Below are 23,322 nucleotides of genomic sequence, written 5' to 3'. Positions count from 1 at the left end.
GTTGATGAAGGCAAAGTCTTCTTGCAAGGTCCTTCTTTCTCATCTATCTCATTTTAATTTGGGGATATTGAGGCTGGTAATATGGTGAGGGGTACCACTAATATCATGTGAACATATTCTTTTTTTTGTTTTATTTATTAAAAAGTTGTCCTTGATGCCTAAAATTAGTCAAGTGTTCATAAAAGGAAAAAAAAAAACATTTGTATTTATAGGGTTTTAAAAAATATCAGAAGGTGTTTTAAAATGTTAATGAATGTATTTATAAAGCGATATTCCTATCATGATACTGTATTTCTAAAAGGCCAATCGTGGAGAGTAGTGATATTCTATATATTACATGTTTTTAGGACTGTAGTTGTATCACAAGTGTAAAGATACAGTATATGCTAAGTCTGTATAACACAAAGATCTTTTATGTCCACATTAATTGAAATAGCAGAAATGGTACTATAATAATAATACTAATTAATAATTGCTTACACTTATATAGCGCTTTTCTGGACACTCCACTCAAAGAGCTTTACTGGTAATGGGGACTCCCCTCCACATCACCAATGTGCAGCATCCACCTGGATGATGCGACAGCAGTCATAGTGTGCCAGAACGCTCACCACACATCAGCTATTAGTGAGGAGGAGAACAGAGTGATAAAGCCAATTTGACTATGCCTATGGCAAATACTATAGCTTCCAATTGTATATGTACAATAATAAACTCTATGGTTGTTTTTAATGTTTAAATAGTTGAAGAACTGTCAGTTCAGACTGTTCAGCCTGTTATTTCAAACTGACATGTACAAGAACATTATTGACATACTTTCATATTCACAGACAAGCTTGCATTTTTATTCAGTGTTAACACTTTTGTATATTCTGTATACAGTTTTTATTTTTTATAGTAATAAAAAATAGTGAAAAATATATTCTTTAACTTTCCCTTCAGAATGGGAATAGCGAAGAATGATACATATCAACTAATATTCAGTAACTTACACAATTAGTGTATCTATCAATGCTTGGCTACAGGAGCTTGCATTCTCTTTAGGGGTTAAATCTAATATTATATACAGTAAAACTAGTAAATATAACATGAAATGGAGATATACCATTCTATATGTATGTATCTGATTAGACAAAATTGTTTTTAATTCTATATATTCTGTATTAAGATTTTGTGATAATAACCTTTAGTTGTCCATGGCGAATTGCTTATCATTAGGAAGTTTTATAATTGTTTCATCTCCAGTAGTACATGCAAAGAGTACGTGACTCATATCCCTATTACATTAAAACATAAATTGAAAAGGATGTGTGAATAGAATAAAAAGAATTACATTTTCTTTTCCAATTTATTCATTATGTATCAAATGAAAAAGACTGCAGTGCTACAACCCTATCTGTGTAAATTTGACTCCATTGACTTATTTTAAAGCTAATAGCTTTCACATTTGATTTTGGTGACTTTGCAAAATGCTAAGTGGTGTTGAGAAGAAACTTATTGTACTGCAGTACAGTACTTATTTTCATTTAATTTTTGCATATTGATTTCCTTGAAGTCAATTAAACACACTTTCATTATAGCACAGGTGATTGTTTTAATTAAAATGCAGATGCAAACCCTTTAAGCTTAATTTATCAATGCTTTGATAATCTGCTGTAGCTGTCATCTTCAGTAATATTCCAATGTACAGTACTTATTTCTGAGTTAAGCTTTTAAATGAAAAAGTTCCCACTGAAACATGTATTGTTTGTTAATAATTGTTTGTATTTTTTATTTTACTTCATGCTCTCAATTTTGGAATTGGCAAGTGCTTCTTTATTCTTTGTCTCACAGAATTTAAACCTGTATAGCACAGGGCAAGTGAGAATAGGCAGAAATGTTCTTTCAATCTGGTCACACATCACATCCATTTGACAGTTCAAAGTCTGTACATGCCTTAGCACCAATTGGAGGTGTTATATGTCTATAGGGCAGCAGGTGCTCCAAAAACTTCACTGTTTTTCATGACCCCTTTCTGACTACACCAGCTCTATCACTCTATCCAAATCTATCACTCTATCACTGGCAGCTCTCTGGCAATTGTGCACTGTTGTCTGAGCATCCCAGTCTGCATGTGCAGAATTTCCCAATCCAGGGGCTCTCAGACCACACAACTGCTATTTCATTACTGCTATTTTACTGGTATTTCATTCCAGCTTAATTTGCTTGATTTGTTTTTTTTTAACTCCAAAGTTTGAGCTTTAATTTTATGTACGAAATGGAATAGTTAAAAATACCTCCAACATATTAAAGAGGAGAAAACAGTCAAAACATTTAGGTTAATCCTGATAAATTAAGGGATCAATTGTGTAATCAAGAGCTTGGTTGGATTAAAACCCAGTATGTGTGTGGTCCTCCATGACCAGGATTGGGAACTCCTTAAATAGTGGATCTATTTGCCTACCTATCTATGATATGACACCTGCCTGCCACTAGCTTCAGACACATATACAAACTTAACTGTTATGTTTTATGCAGTGTTTAAAGAATATACATGCACATACTGTAGGATAACAGAAAACACCTCAAATGTTATTCACATTCTCCTATTATCTTCAACTAATTAATAATCCATCTATCTATTTTCTAACCATTTAATGCAATACAGGGTCATGGGAGAGCTGGGGCCTATCGCAGCAAGCTAATTAGTAATCAGTTCTATTTAATTTATATTCCTGCATTGTTAGCATATTGTGGCAGTACGGGCAAGGAAGAACTGCAACTTCCATCGAGCTCACATGAGACGCCATTAATGGCCACTATTATCTGTAGTCTATAAATAAATAGTGTTTATTTATTTTATATTAATGGTGAGGGGTGTTTGAGAACATTCTGCTAGGGAGCTAATTAAAGGTATTTTTGTTGTATAAAGGGCAGGCATGGTACAGTACTATGTTGTTAGTACTGTAGGTGTGTGTGTGTATCCAGGGAAATTTCCTACAATAAAGACTTCTTCATTATATTAGAGAAGTGCTGGTGAGTTTTTAATGTTATTAGACCATTGAGACACCTTACTTAGGTTGCAGACTTTCACACAAATTACAGTAATTAAGTCAAGAAAGTGATTAATGTAATAGAAAGGAAAATTGGGTGGAATACAACTTGCAACTCACTGCTGTCCAGGTTCCATGCAAATTACACTGTAAAGTCATCAAAGCTATTAAGCACAAACACAGTCCACACATCTTAACAAAGATATTATTCACACTTAAGCGAAGGATGCATTATTACAGTCCATCCATCAGATAAAATGGTGAGGCCTTAACAGGTATTCACGCATTCCATCACCATTGGTATTTGTGTTGTGATTGGAAGAAGAGATACATCAACGTAATCAGTTCCAGTGAATTTTATTGAATTATGAATCATTTCACCACTCCTTATATGCAGTATGAGGGAAATATTCAAAAACTCCATTCGCCACACAATTCGAAATCATAGAGTTAGAAATCTAAGTCATACCCTCAATTAAGTCCTATTTTGTTGAATTACAAATGTATTCGCTTTTTTAAAGCAAATATTTTAATCAAATCTTGATGCACAAAACTGGACACTTTTAAGTTAAATGTTAGCAAAAACAACAAAAATAAACTAAAATGTTTATTGTATTCAATGAATCCCCATGATTTTAAAAGAGATGGTAAAGAAGCCCATACATTGGGTAGAACATCTACTTACCATTTCAGAAATACTGAAATTGCTTTGCTTTTATTGTAAAAACGAAATATACTGAATAAACACTTATATTATGCATTTATGAATCAAAACAGCCTAAAAATTTTAAACATTTTAGTGATCCCTATCAGGTGCTATCTACTTTCACTATGAAAACTATATTGTATTCAGCTATAAGCCACATGTTTTGTGAATTATTAACTTTAAACAACAGTGCAAAAGAATACAGTATGTACTATCCTTTTAGGTCCTATATGATTTACATAAAAAATAAACTCCTCACACTCCACTAAAAGCGCTTTACAGACAATGGGGACTCCCCTCCACCACTACCAATGTGCAGCACCCACCTGGATGATGCAATGGTAGATAAAGTGCACCCCATCTATCAATTGCCTTATTACTCTGCTATCTTCACCACACATCAGTTACCAGTGGGGAGGAGAAAAAAGAAATCAGGCCAATTGATAGATGAGAATTATTAGGATGACATGATTGGTAAAGACCAATCAGGAGGAAATCTGACCAGGACACTGGGGTTAACACTCCTACTGTTTTTTAAGAAACACCCTGGTTTTTTCTACAATATAGTGTCCCCATCATTATACTGGGCACTATCACCCACATACTGTAGACCACAGGGTGAGCACTCCCTACTGGTCCCACTAACACCTCTTCCAACAACAATCGTACAGTATCTTTCCCAGGAGGTCTCAGGGTGATATATCTGTAGGTGCTGATATTCGTCCCACTCTATCTGATTTAGCAATACATCATTTTGATAAACAGTATTCATCCAAATAAATCTGATGTGTAATTATTAAAATTTTAACATGCAGCCTCTAATTGTTTGACTATTTTGCAGGTTTGGTCAAGGTTACATCCTGAATGTGAATTAATTTTCCAACTTGAAAAAGATGAAAAACAATGTCTAAAAGAAATTGCAGAGATTGAAAATCATATTACAACAGGTATGTTGGTAATTTTATTTCTTATTAATTAAAACACTTTTTCTTTTATTTACCTCTTTTGAGGGCACCATTTTATGAATAGATTTTGACATACAGTCCAGGTATATCATCTGATAATAAAGATATGTAAAAGTACAGGTGGACATTCTTAATTTTAAAACCTAAACTAAATTAATGTCACAAACATATAGATGGAACAAATCAATGTTGCACATTCCAATAGGATAATGTTCTACTGGTATAGAACTGGAACTTTCCTCCCATGTACCTGTATGTATCCATATTCTTATCTCTGTAAAGACTCACTATCAGTTCAGTAGACAAGGAAGAGAGCCACTTTTCACAGGGGCAAATAAAAGGAAGGAGGTAGGGTGCCTCACTGCCTTCCACATTAATATCAGACAAAGTTTCAACACTAGGCCATCTCTTTCATACCCACTTCTGAATTTTTTTCCTATACAGTAAGATTTGATGTTTAAATTGAGATCACAAGCTGGTCTTTACTGTTTTGGTAAGTGTAAGCCATACCCTTTAAACTAGATTTGTACAGTACTCTTTCTATATGACACTTTTACTTGAATAGTTGCCATTTTTGTATGTGTGAATTATAGTCTATGGTACATTTCAAGAATTGCAAGTCACCTCAAACTGTCATTCACACGCTCTCCTCTCCAGCACTCTCTTTTCCCTCCCATGAAGTGCACTGAGAAGGACCTACTTTCTTCCTTTGAAAGCAGATTATGAGAACAGGAAGGAAACCTTGCTCTCTCTGCTTTATGCAGTTACTTGAGCAGTCACTGTTTCTGGACAGGTCAGGTGGTAACATGTAGGAAATCATCCCATAGGCTTCTAGGGACTCTATGTAGGCTTCTACATACTCTAGTATGTAAACCTCTAGCAAAACATGAATATCTCAATGACTGTTTCCTTATCTGGCACTTGTTTTTCCCAAAAGGCTGTGAGCAGATTTGGGATGCAGTGGTATGCTGGCCTAGAACTACTATTGGCGAGACTGTCAATATTTCTTGTCCTCCTGTTTTTTCCCTCTTTATGAAAAATCCAGGTAATCAGTCTTTCAATGCAAGTCCTAGTTTTATCAGTTAAGCACTTTGCTCTAAATAATATATATGTTAAATGTGTCCTTAATACAGCCCTAAATCTAATCTGTATGTATAACAATACTGGTAACCTTTAACTAAACTTCAAAACAAGCAGTTCTAAATCAAATACTATGTTTCAAAGAATAATGAAATCTAACCTGAGCTTCAACCTTAAATAAAAAATTATACCACCTTTAAACAATTCCCTTTTACCAAAATATGTTGTGCAATCCAAGCCTAGCTCTAATAATAATTAAAAAAAACATTCTTAAATCTGTAACCTTTCCCCTAAACCCACTTTAGTACTTAAAACTACTGTGATGAAGGGCTGTTGTGTGTCTTTATTGCACATTGCATGACTTCTAGGGTCTTTTATACTTTCTCATTCATTATTGATTGTATGTTTCATCCTTCTCATTCTCTAAGATATGTATACAAAGGGCATTATATAATTTCATTTATATTATATTATTACTTTTGTAAATTTGTTTTTCTGTATGGGTTGGTTGTATACAATATGTCTCATTTATTGTGGATTCACAGTGTTGTTCTTTTTTTCCTGTTTCACCATTTAGTGTTAGGTTACACAAAATGTAATCTAAGCCTCTTGGTTAAATGGACATCTAATTGTCCATCAAGAGTTGCCAGTGTGGATCTTTGAGTATTTAACCTAGTATGGTGTAGCAATTAGTCTTTTTTTGGTTGTGGGCATCTGTGTGCTTTTATAGTTGCTTTATTTGCATTATTAATCAAAAACACACATCTCAAAACCTAATATCACCATGGCTTTTTTAGGCTTAATCCATTTTTCCTTCTGTTTGATGTTACTTTGATGTACAAGTTTGATGTTACTTGTATTATAGGTACAATAAGCAGGAACTGTACCAGCATTGGGTGGTCCAGCCCCTACCCACCATATTACATTGCCTGTAGTGTAGATGATGAACTACCATCTGAGGAAGTGAGTATTGTTTGCAAAAAAAGTTTAATTAAGAAGTATTTTTTATTAGTACATGACACATCAGAATAAAATAAAGGTATAATGTTAATAGAGATGTAAAAGATACATTTGTATTATATTATAGAAACCTTATACTGCAATCTCAACTAACAAAATCCTGTTTTTGGAATGGGATTATTGCTAACATGATGTAAATGTTTCAACTTCCTCTTATGAATTGTGGTGGTTTATACAGTATTCCTGGAAATTGGAAGCCTAACATCTTATGCATAACATCTGATGTTTTGTAGTTTGATGTCAGAATTTCACATGTCAGGTAAAGTTATAATTTTTTGCAGATTAGAAACAATAAGAAGTGTGTGCCATATGCCAGTATACTGTCGCTCACAGTTAACAGTTAGGATCTAACAGATGAGGATCTGACAGTTATGTCATGGATACAGTACCTTACTTGCCAGACCTGGGTTCTGGTGAATATTTGTGGAATGAGCTGGGATGACATGTGGGCTGCTAAGGGCTCAGAGACCACTGAATATACATATGTGTCACGGATGTTGGAAAGGGCATACCGTGGAATGACCAGGAGAGCAGTAGAGTGTCATGAAGTGTTCTTTCAGGACTCTGTGCAGACTACACAATCCTGGGGGAGTGAAAAAAAAAACAGGGAAAAAGGCATGCAAGGGGGCTGGAAGTAAAACAGGGGATGTGTCTATGGTGCACTGGTGTTTGGGGGAGGTGTGGCCAAGGCAAACAGTCCAAGGGTGTCCGAGGCAAATCCAAGAGTGAAGCAAATGTCCAAGACTGGGTAATCCATTCTGACAGACAAACAAAGTTAAAAGCCGGAGTGGGATCAGGCGGAGGGTCGGGGGAATAAAAAGGAGGTAACGGGACCAGACGCTCCCTAATCCCAGACTCAGTAGATCAGGACGCCGTGTTGAAGCCTATGCCGTCGAGTCGCTTCTGAACTCACGGGTAGGCGGGCTTCTGGGCGTCCATCTTCCAAAGCTGAGCCCCGATAGGCAGGAACGTCTGGCTTATATAGCACGGGGGGCTGGAACCAGAGGCAGGTGTGGGAGATGAGTATAAAACAAGGAAGGGCTGGAGCCTCCTTAAGAGGAGGGGTTTTCAGTCGTGACATAGAGACCCTATGTGTAGTGGCAAAAGGGCTCAGGAGGTCAGACGATGTTGGGAAGAAACCTATTCCGTCAGGCTGTGGTGGAGACGATCTGGTGCTAGGCAGGTCTCAAGACATCCGAATCTTCAATGCTGAGGCAGGAACAAAGAGTGACCCGGAAATATATAGCCTCACACAAAGACACACCGGAAGGACAAGTAAAGCACAGGGAAACTAAGAACAGGACAGAGTAGGAGCGCCCTCTAGATGTAGACGGCTTGACATAATGCTTATCCAAAATTTACAAGATGAATGGGACAGAAACCACAACAAATTAGGGAAAATGCCTGCACAACTGCTGCAACAATTATTTTTCTATTTTCCTGATAATAATTTAAGTGAATATGTTGCTGTTATAATTAATATATTTTGATGCTAAGTATGTAAAGTAACAATTTGATTGTAATCTCTTTGACATCTATTGATTCTAGTGTCTTGTTTTAAATGGAAATTTATTCTGTAATGCATTGAACTTTATCAAGGGATTATTAGTTACTGCCAATCCAACACCTTTCAGCCTTCACTTAGAAGGCATGCCATATACAGTATAGTGATAGTAGTGGGTGCAATGGCATGAAGCAGGCATTCAGAATTACAATTTCAGTAACTGAGTGCAGTGAAGTGGAAAAGCGATTCCTCAAGAAAAGCTGTTCCTGTGCTACTTTAATCAAAATAGAAAACTTGAGGTTATTTTCTTATTAACATGTAGTTAATAAGAAACCAGTATTAACATTTTTATTGTTGATTTTTGTTTCCTTTTGTTTGTTTAATAGAATAAGTTATACATATATACTAGTGTGTATATATATACTAATATACAGTATATAAACTCGTGGATTCTTAAATATACCAGTTCAAAATGTCAACTGAAGGAATGGATTAAAAAGAAACCTTCCCAAAATATGGATGCTTTCCCTCCCACACAGATTTATGAATTATTCAATGCAACATCCAATGTAAATCTACCCTCCTTTGGGGGACATATGCCTGCAAACATAATCTCCCTCAGTATTTCTAAGACAATCATTCAAATTATGTGATACATAGTTATTTGAGTCTCAACTCCGAGATATTTGAAATGTTTCACCATAGGTTAAACCATACTTTGGGGTACACTATTCAATGGAAGGGTCAATCTAGCCTAATTTATTCATATCAATGAAAGTTTTCATAATAGCCAAAAAGTAGGTGAATAACAAGTAAATGTGCTAAACATAGTAGAATGCAGTTAGCAAAGATTATAATATGATGTTTTTAATATTGATGTGAATGGAGAAAGACAATTTAAATGTCACGGATGTCGGAAAGGGCATGTCGTGGAATGGCAGGAGAGCAAAAAAGACCCTATACGTAGTGGCAAAACGGGGGTTAGTTCGGGCTCAGCAGGTCAGACGATGTCGGGAAGAAACCTATGCCCTCAAGCCGCGGAGGAGACGACCTGGTGCTAAGCAGGACTCAAGACATCTGAACCCTTAATGCTGAGTGAGGAGGAAAGAGTGACCTGAAAATATATAGCCCTAGACAAAGATACACTGGAAGGACAAGCAAAGCACAGGGAAACTAGGAACAGGACAGAGTAGGAGCACCCTCTAGCTGTAGAGGGCATGACAGTAAATCAGGAGCTGTCTCAGCCTCAAATGGGTGCCTGTGTGCACATTCCGAATAATATGAATGTTACAGTTGTACCATTGTAATTATGGTCTTAGACATTGGATGAATTGATGAATTATACATCAATTTAGTTTTTTGCATATTAGATTATAACTATTCAAATTAATGCCATTACCTTTTGTACAGTATGGGTAAACACAAATAGTGCAGTATTTGCAAAAATACTGTGTACAAGATGCACAATACTTTACATCAGAGGTAGGCACTCCTGTTTCTGTAGGATTTCATTCCAACTCAGGTCTCAAAATCTAAATCAGCCCAGTTTTGTCTTTATGGGAATAACTCCTTACTCTTTTCGAGAAATGCCTGGAGATCTTTAACGACCACTGAGAGTCAGGACCTCGGTTTAACGTGTCATCTGAAAGACAATGCCCACTACAGTATAGTGTCCTCGCCACTATACCAGGGCATTAGGACCCACACAGACCACCACAGGGTGGGTGCCTCCCCACTGGTCCCACTAACACCACTTCCAGCAGTAACCATAGCTTCCCAAGAGGTCTCCCATCCAGGTACTGACCAGGCTCAACCCTACTTAGCTTCAGGAGGTAGCTAGTTGAAAGCTGCAGAGTAATATGGCTGCTGGCCAGTTTAGGAATGTATTTAATTTAAATAAATAGTTTATGTATTCTTAATTTATAAACAATAAAGCTGTTTTTTGTAGATTCGTAGATTGTTTATAATTTTATGAATCTGTAATGTAATCTGCTGTTTTTTTTTAAAAATGGTTATAATATTAATCAGGGGTGGCATGATGGTGCAGTGGTGAGCATTCCTACCTGGGTTCAATTGAGTGTGTCTGTATTTGTCTGTATGTGTCCTGTGATGGACTGGCAATGGACTGGTTTTACTGCCATTGCTTGCTAGGATAGGCTCTTGCTGCCCTGCCACCCTGTACTGGATAAAGTGGTTAAAAAGTGGATGGATGAAATGTTAATCAGACCATTTCTACTTTTATAATTCATTAATGTCATGAAACATCTATGAACAAGTTAGAAATCCTTTTTTCTGTTCAGCAATAAGGTTCTTGTTAGAACATTAAACATTATACATCAAGTGTAAACATTAAAAATTATACTTGTTATTCACAGTACAGATGCAGCCATTCAAAGTGCGTGGCACAGACACGTACCGGAGGTAATTGGCTACGGCCTCGTGCGTCACGATGCAAAATACCGCGGTACGTGATTGGTTGACTGACAGGGGCACTCATGGTGCGTTGGTCGGTCATAGAAAGATTTAAATGTCTAATTTAAGATTTAAATGTGTTGCGGAACATTAATATAATTATATCGTTATTAATTTCTTTAGATACGCGATTCCATATTATATTCCCTTTTAATCAAATTCTAAAAGTATGCTTGTTGACTCCGGTATCACGTTAGTTAAAGACTTCGATGCTTAAAATGTTTAGGGAGAAATGGAATACTGGTGTGTATGTTTTCTTTAAAGTACCGAGACCAGCCATATACTGTATGTTTATGTTCCAAAATTAATATTGTTTATGGGCTTCACACGCATTACAGTATGCTCCTATTCTTTTTATGCTCAGCTACTAAGATTTCCCTTCAGTGGTAAAATTCCATATAAATCTTCAATAATTAAATGGGCACAGTAAAGACATTAAATATACATATACATACTGTATACAGTACAGTTTGCATACAGTAATATATTTATGTTCCTAAATCAATCTCTTTTATGAGCATGTGAAAGGCATGGTGAATCGGAGATTCTCAAAAATTACTGTACTTTGCATGATTGGAAACAAATGCATGATTGCGAAATGCTGTGGTGTTACTTTTACAAAGACGGTCAATGAAAAAAAGAATGTGGACCAGGGCAATACTTTGAGTTTACAGCTTGTCCAAGGTCATTTATTATTAATACTATAAGTAATATCTTCGTTAAAGACTTTGATGGCGACAGCACAAACATGAGAGGTTGAGCTTTATTAGCTCCACCTTGCGGAAATTCCGGATACTATTATTTTCTTTGCGGTACTATAAGAGAATTTACGGTAACTCGCGGTAGACTGCGTAAAGCGCACCACAAAATAATGCAGTATTGCCCGCTTGTTTTGAAAGGCTGCATCTGTATTACGTTTTTATGTTGTATGATCTTTCTCTGTGTTGCAGGAATCTTATTTTGCTACAGTGAAGCTGATTTATACAGTTGGATATGGAGCTTCTGTTATCACTCTCACAGTTGCTGTTGTAATCTTACTCCTATTCAGGTACATCACTCACATCATGCGAAAATAAATAATGTTTTTTATTCAAAATATCAATAGATGATGTTTATAGTTTATCCATTATTTCTGTTCATTCATAACATAAGGTAACTTATATCCAATGATAATATCTTCCTAATTTGCTAAAAGGACAATAAGTCATTTTACCTGATATAACTTCAGTGTCATTGACAATGGCAGTCATGCTATGGGTAAACCTAGAAAGTATCATTGAAACAACTATGAATGGAAATATTACTATTTAACACTTGTTTAAATTACAACACAAAAACCAATTGCAATCACTTCTGAGCATAACCCATTAACATTTTATTATTCATTTTTCTGTTTGGTTTTAATAAATTCTCCGAGTATATTTATATAACATGAAAGGGTATTAAGCAATTTCAACATGGCAGCAAAACGTTTCCTGTTTCCTCTGTAATGAACAACTATAACTGTAAAGCAAGTTCTTACTTAACCCATGCAACCCCTTTTTAGACAAACAAATTGTCAAACAAATTTAAACAAATTAATTAAAAAATCACCACTTGGTGGGTCAATTGCAGCAAACCTTTGGATTTAATTGCATAATAAGTTGCTGACTAGTTGATTTGGGAATATATAGGTTGAATTACAGTAAGTACACTGCTTTCAGTTCATTGCAATTGAACATGTAAGCCTATTTACAAGGAAGAGAGGCCTCTAGTGGCAAGAATGGCTGTTATTATAGTTCCTTTAATGTCCTGCTTGCCACAGTAATATTTTTGGTTTTATTATGCATTTGATTATGTTGGGTTTCTGTCACTAATGCAATCGATCTACAGCATATCGATTTCAATGCTGTAACACTATTCGTCTTCAAAAAACAACCTTAGACACTCTGAAACCTGGATTATTTATGGTATGACAAGTTGTGATCATATTTTTGTAAACTGATCAATGGTTTGTGTCGGCATATTATGATTACATGACAATCTACACAAAAAGAAGGGACAGTGTTATTCAGCATGGATAAATACTGTCCATTCTAAAGTTTCATTTGCAAACATTTAAATAATTTTGGGAAAAGAATCCAATCTACTCATAAAGACAAACCATAAAAATAAAACACCTCACCATCTGCCAAGAATTTTTGGAGTTTTGAGTAAAGGTTTTATGCAAGGCTGCTGTCACATTCCCATGTAACAGATTATTCAGGTTGATTGTTGATCCTGTATATACTGTATAAGTACAGTGTAATATATCAGAAACTCAAAAATAGCTGCATGGGCGTGTTGTTATTAATTTATCTGGTCTAATTCAAAGGGCAGACTGTTTCAAGAAAGACCACAATGGAACAAGTTAAATTTCATTTGAGTCAATAATTGCCATTTGAGATGATGATGCATTAAGAACTGTCATTCCTTTAAAAAAAACTGGAAGAGATTTTTTTTCTCCCAAGAAGCATCTGAAAGATTCATTTAAACTTGATTTTGTTTTTAACATTGTAACATTATGCTGGAGTTTTATCTTGAATTTATACTACAAATAATCAGCATGTAACCAGACTATGGAGAATAATGATGTTATCTAAATGATGTCAGAAGTATTATTGCTCTCGTATAAGATTAAATTATACTCTTTTAGTTTCCACGAATGAATTAAATGATCCAATTTCTATATAATATAAAACATAAATGGAAGAATAAAGCATTGAAAAGGCTAATTTTGGGAAAACATATCCACATACAACAAATTGTTACTTTAAAAAAAATATATCTATGTTTACATACATAGAGAAAATATGTTTTGGTGTCAGGTTTCAAAAATATTATAATATTTTTAAGTACCATACTTTAAGTAAGGATTTTAACAGACAGCACCTGCTCTTCTATTTCTAGGGACAGTCACCCAAGAATCCCAGTTTCTGCTCTCTTGTTGACTTTCTTTTTGGAATCAATAGTTCAAGACTATTTTGTCCTTCCCTATTTCTCTTAACAATACTTAAAATTATGTATGGTGATTGTAGCGGTCTCTGCTCGTTACCAGCATTGAGCGCCATGGCAACCATCCACCTGTTGGTCCCAGGCTAGGTTCCCAGCTGCAAGAATTGTAAATGTGGCATTTAGGTGACTTCCAGCACTTTTTTTTTCTCTGGTCCTGGGGTTTAGCTTCATGGAGAGACCCTAACCCAAGTTTTCAAATCCTAATCAATGACACTGACTATACAGTACCTTCAGGACCAGACATCCAACCTTTAGTGAGTCCAGCTTCACTGAGTCATATGGGAGGTTGGGCATGTCTCTTTCAAACCATAAACAGTAAACCATGCCACTATAAACCATAACCCATTTTATATCCACATTTATCAACTCCTATTTATGGAATTCCTTCAGTAACCTCACTAAGACAGGCTTCTTTTTCCTAGACATCCAATAACCAATGCTCCTTCACTATGGCTTCCCTTATAACCTTAGCAATTCCTTAGCAATAGAAACTAGCAGAGTAATGCCCTAAAGATTTCTTGCCACTGCCTTCATTATAAAAGAATAGTCTCCCTTGCATGGTCCACCAAAGGGTCTGGAGGACCCAAAGTCCAAACCTTCCTGGCATTTGTATGGACAAGCAGCAGTTTAGCCTTTCCATTATTATGAAAATGGAAATTAAAATGGAGACGAATGGTGCTGCTATCCTAACACCGTGCTATCCTAACATACTATTCTTCAAGCATTATTCCAACTAAGAACAGCCTTCATCTAGAAAACCTTTTCCAGTACCTTGGGACCCCACTTCTCTGCCGGATCTACTTTAGAACTGGTTATTTACTTTGTTATATCCAGGTGAACTTTCTCCGCCCTCTTCTTCACAGACTGTGATCAGCAGCCTTTAATTATCAAACCTGCATGCCTGTTCAATTATTTCTCCTCTTCTTCTTTGCTCATCTTTCTGGGTTCCCTTGGAGCTCTCTTCTTGGATCCCCAACTTTCAACTTGCTGCAGCGCTGCTACAAATGGCTGCATCATAACAAATATCATCACAAAAACAAATGCAACATTTGAACTCTGTGTGTATAAAGGGGCTGCAACACAACATGATTTATAAATCACAAGGTGCTGTCGCTCAAAGTGAATGGGAGATGTCAGAAAACAATGGAGGTACTAGAGTGCTTAACTGTGACATGAGCAGAACATAAATGGAACACACTTTCAATGCATATTCATATGATGATAACATGCTAACAAAGTGACCTAAAAGACATTTTTAATTAGTCATTTCAAATATTATAATCATATGCTATTAGGCTTCCTCTATTTTTGAAAATATCTCACTCTGATGGACCTGTTTTCAGATTTGTGGGTTTTAGAATCTGTATGATTTTCCACTTGCTTCCTGTATAGTGTACAGTATATGTAACAGGACAGCGAACAGGTTAAAGGAGTGACATCTCTCTTACCCTTAAACCAAACAGTGCAGACGTCTGACATAGTAGAAGATGCAGTCTATTAGCGTAGCAAAGTTTGGTGCTGTCTGGGGACTGTTACTGTGTCTGAGCCCTTGACCAGCTTTGAATGAATCTCAGCCAAGACAGAGCAGATTTACAAGTGTTATTTATATAATCCTTGAATCATCAGTGAGAAAACAAAAATATATATTTTTTATTTTAAGGATAAAATTATCATCTTTTTCATTATTTTCATAAGACACATTTTTTGTTTAAGAAATGTATGAGGAGTTGAGTAACATGTTGAAAACATGCCTCATTTACAGTTTTATGAGTCAGATTTTGGGACTGCACAATACTGACTTCTCTAAGAAATATTTTACCTTTTAAAATAGAAAAATATCTTTCTGTTTTTCTTATAAAAATCTTTCACAAAGTTTGATGGGAAAATAAATATACATTTCAATTTATTTTTTTTCTTTCACATTTTTGTGAAAAGACCAATTTACCAGTTTTTTATTGTTATCAATTTACAGGAGGCTTCACTGTGCAAGAAATTATATTCACATCCAACTCTTTGTCACCTTTATCCTGAGAGCTGTGGCAGTTTTCATTAAGGATGCCATTCTGTTTTCAAATGAAGAAACCAATCATTGTACTCTTTCAACTGTAAGTTAATGCTGTGCCTTATGGATTTCTTTTTGCATGACATGTTTATACAGTATGTAGGACTGCTTTTTCTGTAAAATACAATTCAGTTCACCTGTGGCCACATCCTGTTTGATGTGTTTCTTTCTCAAAATCTTCTTCCTCTTTTTGAATTCTAGGTCTTCAGTATCTAAAGATACAGGTAATAAAATGTCTGCTTAAATTGAAAACAGATTGAATCCTTTTTTTTTTACTTTGTATGGAAAAAAAGGATCTAATTAACTCTTTTGATGTCATTTCCACTGCATTGCACTGCATTGCATAAAGGGCTGTAATTTTGAAAATTGCTTTTTATCTGCAGACTGAAGATGGTGGGACAAAAGAAAATATCTCTGCTTCAGGTTAGGGATTACAAGAGGCTTGTAAATACTTTAGTGTGGACAGTTGTGAGTGGCAAAACTTGGATATATTTGATGTTTACATGCGTTCAATTAGTTGACTGTATACTGTATTATCTGTTATCTGTATTCTCAGTGGACCTTACTGATGTGAAATATGTGAGATTTTAGACACATAAACTATGAACAAGGATTCATTTTTGAAAAATGCTGGTATTTTATTTAAAAATGATAATTTAAGAATAGCACAGTGAAAGCAACTAAAAATGTATTGTAGGTTTTCAATTTGATGTTGAGCTTTGTACTGTATATACATTTGACTGTACGATGTGAAATGCGAAATGTCCACAGGCTAGGGCTAGTAAAATTACCAAGAATCATGAAGAGTCTCTGCTGTTCTGAGAGACTACACTCTTGTGTCTGTTAATCTCATATCTGCAAAATCATGTATGCAGCAGAATAGAATTTAAATAGAATTGTTAAATAATCTGTAAGTTTGGAAGAAAGTGAAAATGCGATCTCATACTGTATTTATGCTTTCTTATACATAAATATTTCTCCTGCTGAGCACCTCTTATATTTCTTGCATTTAGGGTTTTAGTTTTCAGAGACTCAATGCTGTCTCATGCATTCAATATTGCTTGACCTTACCTTTGTCAGACTCTGTCTTTTTGTATGTTTCTGGTCGAGCATCAAAACCACTTCACCTGTGGCCCCAGCCTCTCTTCATTGTTAACATCAAGGGCGTAAGCAAATAGCATCAGTCTTCGTCTGGCCTGGATTCCTCATTCTCAACCTGCGCCATCCCCTGTGACAACCCCTTCCCCCAACAAACCTCTACCCACTGCCACTCAAGCACACAGGATTCCTATTTGTCCCCAGGATTATGAAATTTGATTGATTGATTTTACCGCTGTTTTTCTTATTTTGGGGGTTCCATGTGGAATCTGTCCTTATCCATTCAGATGTAGCAAATGGACTGCCTCAGGGTTTTCATCATGCTCGATTTCCATTATTAAATCATTGTGTGGCCTTGGATTTCTCTCCACACTTTTCTCAGTCATACATTCCACCTCTGCACAGATAATAAATACTGTAAATAAACGGTTGCTTACTTTTGCTTTGAACTGTGGGAGGAAATGGGAACGCCCAGAGGAAACCCATGTGAACATAGCACCCAGGGCCCTAGCAGTCTGAAGCAGCAATATTCACCACTGTGCCACCAAATTAAAGCCAAACATTAAAATATTTAGTACGATATCCCTTTGCTTTCATTATCTTGTTGCATTAATTAGAATTTGACCAAGCTACCGAAACACTTTTTATACATCCACGAAGAATTCTTCATAAAAAGAACCTTATTATTGCAGTGTAATTGACTTTATGCATGATTCACTTTTTCATTCAGAAAATTAATTTGCCACATATTGTTTTATTTTAAAATGGACTGACAGTAAAGGCAATGAAATCTTAATAATGGTTGATATTCATTTAGTTCTGAATAACAGATTGCAGCAATCTTTGTAGACCTATAAAAATAATTTTCTCATTTTGCGGTTTAAATAGTATTCTATATGCAGACAAACAAGTAGCTGCATAAAGGGTTGATATTAGTAGTTTTATTAAAACCCTAAAAAAGAAAATGTAAATTGTTTGGGAATATGAGTTTTTATATCGCTTTTTACTATTTTGTAATAGTTTATTCCTTGAGTATTTATCCTGGTGTACTGCTCCAGGTGTCTACATGTCATTTGGCAACTGTCTAGTGCTGCAATCACAAGAATGAGTTTCTTCAGTTTAAAGTTCTAGACAGATAGATCTGAACTGTATAACAGGTTAGTAATCTGAGGCTTAACGTGTTGCATCTAAACAAAAATAATTGAAAATTGACATACTCAACTGTACTAAAATAGCAAAAAAACGTAAAAACTTAAATGAATAGTGCTTGAAATAATTTTTAATTAATATTAGACAATTAGTACAGTAATAGACAAATAGTAAACATACTAGATGAATATTTTATGCAGGTCTGACAGGAGACATGGATTACAAGTCCTATGTAATAGAGCTGTGTTATTCAGTTCCTCAGTATTGGGCAATTTTGGCATAGCCTGGGAAGGAACTGCAGTGGTTCATTTCTCACTGTGTTGCGTCAACCAGCTGGTTAGCAAAATTAGCAGGACAGAGTTGTTGCCTGTTGCTACCATTGGCATGTTGGTCCTAGAAATGGCTCTAGCCATGACAGGACCTAAACATTGCTTTTTCTTGAAGCTGTGCCTTTGAAATCATACAGTATGTTGCAGACTGACCATGAGGTCCCTGGAAAGAACCCAAAAGTAGTGACAACACCTCCCTGAGTAGCAGGACATTCAGGCAGTACTGTGGCATTTCATGTGAGAATGTAATTAATCAAAGCATACTTACATGAAGGGGAGCAGTGAATCGAATTCAAAAATATGATTTATTCCAAGCATTCACTGCTCTTATGGTAGAATAGGGTGTTCATTTTTCATTTCTAAACTCGCTTAACACACATTTTTTTCTTGGTTTCTGTGCAGAGATTTCATGTTTGAAATAGCATTTGGAAATTGTTCAGGTGGTGTGACAGTGTTTACAACAGAATGAAATTGGTTCTTGACACCTGAAAAATAGGCAGTTACCAGCATGAAAAAATGTTGAAAACTGACCAATATCTAAAGGAAACTTCCCTCTTTTCTCAGATGGGCTGTAAAGCATCTGTGGTGTTTTGCCATTACTGTGTTATGGCCAATTTCTTCTGGCTACTGGTTGAGGCATTGTATCTCAACTGGCTTCAATTGTCATCTTTTTATCAAGGAAAAAAATGCCTCTGGTTGTTCATCTTGCTCGGCTGGGGTAAGTGCTCCAAAATAATCTTTGGAAAATATTTTGTTAAGAATATTTGTGCACTGAAATGTTCAGGCCAAAATGTCTGGATTCACTGGCAAAGTAAAAACACAATCCTGTAACCATGTGCACCCACAGGGTGTCTTTGCATTATTATATATTGTATATATGTTGGTGTGTGCTATTCACATGTTTGAATACACATGACCAGTTTGTGACACTTTAATATATTGTGTACAGATAACAGAAAAGAAGATGTACTGTACTGTAAGGTACTGAATGTTCATTGAACTAAATGTATTTCATTAAATTGTCATTGTTATCAAGGTACACATTTTTGTAAAGATACAAGTTACACATTTTTATGTAAAATCACACAGTTTTAAAATAATTTGTAATATGTATCACAATATTTAAATTCAGCATTAGATAGTAGATTCATTGATAACTGTATACTTATTACATTACACATTAGTCACACAGCTTATACACATTTGATGTTTGCAAATTGCTTTTCATGCTGCTTCTTAGATGTGTTGTGAGACTTTAAGAACTGAATAATGAATTTAGCAATTTTCCTTAATAGCTAAATTTGAATAGCTGTTAATATAGTTAATATACTAACTAAGAGAATTAGTATAAAGTTGAATGGTGTTATATTTACAATGTGTACCTCATCAGGATATCAGATCACATCTTATTAAATCTCTAAATCTGAACTAAAAAGATTAATTATTCGTAATCTTACTCATTTGAACCTAGAAACTCTTAGGAATTAATGTGGTCATTTGTTTCTCTCATGTTCCTGAATTACAAGTAGTTTTATTTCATATTCATTATTAATGCACTGCAAGCAAAATTAACAAGATCCACTTGTGACAATGAAGTTCGGCTTCTCCTTTCCTATTGAGTTGTAACTTATAAGTAAACTGTATGAATCTCACAAATGGCATTTAAAAATATAATGCAATATTTTATAGAATATGTAAAGCGTCCTTTGGTGTCCTGGTAAATGTTTCCTCCTTTTTACCATGGCCTCCTAATAATCCCCATCTATGAATTGGCTTCATTACACTGTTCTATTTCCCACTGACAGCTCATGTGTACTGACTGGCACACTTTGGCTCCCATCACATCAACCAAGTGCGTGCTACACATAAGTGGTGGTGGAGGGGAGTCCCCATTACCTATGAAGTGCTTTATAGTTTTATTTTGAATGAATAGCTTCTTAGAAAATGTACAATAAGCAAGCAACGTGAAGGATTCTCTTAAATACTGTAGTACAGAATTACATTTTTTACAAAGCAGAAAGAACTAATTTTGTTCCTGAAATGTTCTAAATCCAGCATAATTCTGGCAGGTACGGTTAAAGGCAAAATAAGATTGACTTTATATGTTTAATCTTTTCTCTATTTTGAACCTTTTAAATGTGAACCCTAGTAATTTGCTAGAAAGACCTAGCTATTAAAGTAAAAAAAAAATACATCTCTGCATTACATAAACCAAAGCTTTATGAATGCCAATCTAAATATAATAAAATTAATAAAAAATATAATAATTTGAGACAAAGTTTCATATTTTGTTTTTATCAAAAATCTTCAGAAATAGTAGCCAGTTAAACAAAGATGAACAAAATATATTTTCATTCATAACTTTCCTTATCATATTATTAAATGACATTAACCAGTTACTCAAAGAATCCTGAAAGTGTCTATAGGTAAAATTCAGTGATCAACAATATAGAAATAAAAATATAATAAGCCTCGTACATACAGGGTCGCAGGGCAGTAGGAGCCTATCCTGGCAAGCAATATACCCTGGATGGGATGCCAGCCCATCACAGACACAAACATGCACTCACACCAGGGCCAATTTTCGCAGAAGCCAGCCTACCAGTATGTCATTTGACTATGAGAGAAAACTAAAGCACCCACGCTAACATGGGAAGAACATACAAAATCTCAACACATAGAAACCCAGGAAATGAAGCCAGAACCCCGGCACTGTGAGGCAGAAGTACTAAAAATATCACTATCTTGCTGCCTAATTTGAAACTAGAACAATTTTAAAGTTGAATTACAGGGAATAGATGGGAAGTACAGTCCAACACAAACCATATCACAGTGAAACTACGTAATTGTAGTTGTCATCAGCATCATTCTTTATGTCTGCATCTAATGCTTTGGTAGTAATACCTGGATAAAGTAGTTCAGGTGGGTAGCTGCGTCAGCATGCGTAGGCTGCAAAGGAACAAGTAATAGGTTTATTCCATGCTGAAAAAAAGAAGAAAGAGAACACAACGTTTCGGCCGTGGAGCCTTCTTCAGGTGTGAGAGAGACAGGGCAGTAGGCAAAGGTAAAGTACCAGGAGAACAAAGGTTGGGAGGGAGGAGGAGTGAGAGGCGGGAGTAGGGGACAGAAAGAGAGGCCAATCAAGAGGTGTGAAGTCAGAATGGGTGCAAAGAGGTGTGAAATGAAACTTCCAATGAATGGAGAAAATTTAAAAGAACATTAGTCTGTCGTTAAGGGAAGGGAGAATGTGTGATCCTAGCTGCAGAATAATTTTAGTTTCGGTGGTCTTTCTGATGTATGAGTTCGGAAAACCGTCTTTGAGAACACAGACGGAGAGATTAGAGTGGTCGTGGCCGTCAGAGGTGAAATGAGAAACAATGGGCTTGGAGAGATCTTTAATCTTCACAGCCCTGACGTGTTCTCTGAAACGGTCTCCGAGTCTCCTTCCTGTTTCTCCAATGTAGATGGCTGGGCATTTACTGCAAGAGATACAGTAAATAAGGTTGCTGGAGGTACAAGATGCTGTCTGGGTGATCCGGAATTGTCCTGAGGGGCCTTGAATGAGTGTGGTGGTGGCTGTGTACTTGCAGGTGATACAGCGAGTTCTGTTGCAAGGAAAAGTGCCAGGTGTGGATGGTTGTTTAGGGCGGTCAAGGGAGCTGTGAACAAGGAGGTTACGCAGATTAGGTGGTCGGCGATATGAGATGATAGGGCGATCAGAAAAGAGGGCGGAAGTGTTTATACCTGGATAAACACTTTTCTGTATTTCAGACATGTTCAAATTAGACCTTATTTATTTGACATTTACTGTACTTTATTAACTGGATTTTTCTTCAAGTTTCATTTTCCTATGCTCCTGCCATGTTATGTTCACTGTATGATTTTTTTTTTCAGTATCTGTTTCTTTGTTTCAATTCCCCAAGAACCCCATAAATGTGCAGTACATAAACTTTACGTGAATGTACAGTCCTTTTTCTAGAAGAGAGGCATTATATTTTCACATTTTCTTCAAAACAAAATATTTTTGTCAATCATCTTCAATACTCTCTGAATTATTAATTGTGCTTGGTTATTTTCTATCTTACTAAATGTATTTTTTAACTTGACTTACTGTATTTTATCAGTTCACTCAATATGATGATCTAAACATTATCAATGTGTGATATTTTTTTAAAAGATTTTTCGTACTGTTGTTTGTTTTTAGGAGTTCCAACAATTTTTATAATTATTTGGATAGTGTCGAGGATTTATTTTGAAGATACAGAGTAAGTACTTATTATTATTTATACATATATATATATAATTAAATGACAAAGCATCTCCTACTGTATGTTTTCATAATTAGTGAATGCATAGCTTTTGTATGTTTCATCTTATTTTCAATATTTTTAATAGATGTTGGGACATTACTGAAAATTCTCCCTACTGGTGGATTATTAAAGGTCCAATTGTAGTGTCTATTGCTGTAAGTATGGTGTTTTCATGGTGCTTATGATTACCTTAATAATAATACATTTCTTCAGAAATATGAAAGGTATTTTCACCTTGTGTATATAAAGTAGATCTTTTCCCAAATCAACAATTTGAAAACACTGTTTTGCTATTGAGAATATTTCTGTCACTAGAATTCATATACTGTAGCTTCCCACTTAAAAGATACAGTATGTGTCAATACCATGTTACAGATGCAGCCATTCAAAGTGCGCGTTACAGACACGTACCGCAGGTGACGTCGCTCAGTATGACGCAAGATGACGCGGGGCACCGCAGTACGTGATTGGTTGACCGACAGGGGCACTCGTGGTCCGTTGGTCTGTCGTAGAAAGACAGTAAACGTCTTTGCTGTGCCCGTTGTAGGTATTGAATTTTACC

The 23,322-nt window shown here is 35.6% G+C and overlaps 1 protein-coding gene across 1 annotated transcript in view; it reads left to right on the top strand.

The window, feature by feature from the left end:
• Positions 1-4,076: 4,076 nt before the first annotated feature.
• The window catches only part of ghrhrl (growth hormone releasing hormone receptor, like), a 43,336-nt gene continuing 24,090 nt past the window's right edge, over positions 4,077-23,322 (top strand). The window contains exons 1-9 of the mRNA XM_088918138.1: positions 4,077-4,148; positions 4,580-4,685; positions 5,641-5,748; positions 6,649-6,746; positions 11,730-11,827; positions 15,785-15,917; positions 19,015-19,168; positions 22,655-22,715; positions 22,846-22,915. Of these exons, the coding sequence (XP_088774264.1) occupies positions 4,077-4,148; positions 4,580-4,685; positions 5,641-5,748; positions 6,649-6,746; positions 11,730-11,827; positions 15,785-15,917; positions 19,015-19,168; positions 22,655-22,715; positions 22,846-22,915 (900 nt within the window). The remainder of the gene's footprint in view (positions 4,149-4,579; positions 4,686-5,640; positions 5,749-6,648; positions 6,747-11,729; positions 11,828-15,784; positions 15,918-19,014; positions 19,169-22,654; positions 22,716-22,845; positions 22,916-23,322) is intronic.

Source organism: Atractosteus spatula, chromosome 6 (assembly GCF_055471065.1).
Source record: "Atractosteus spatula isolate fAtrSpa1 chromosome 6, fAtrSpa1.hap1, whole genome shotgun sequence".
In the NCBI taxonomy this organism is placed as follows: domain Eukaryota; kingdom Metazoa; phylum Chordata; class Actinopteri; order Semionotiformes; family Lepisosteidae; genus Atractosteus; species Atractosteus spatula.
Note: the sequence above shows the minus strand (reverse complement) of the source record. Positions and strands in the feature narration are given on the sequence as shown.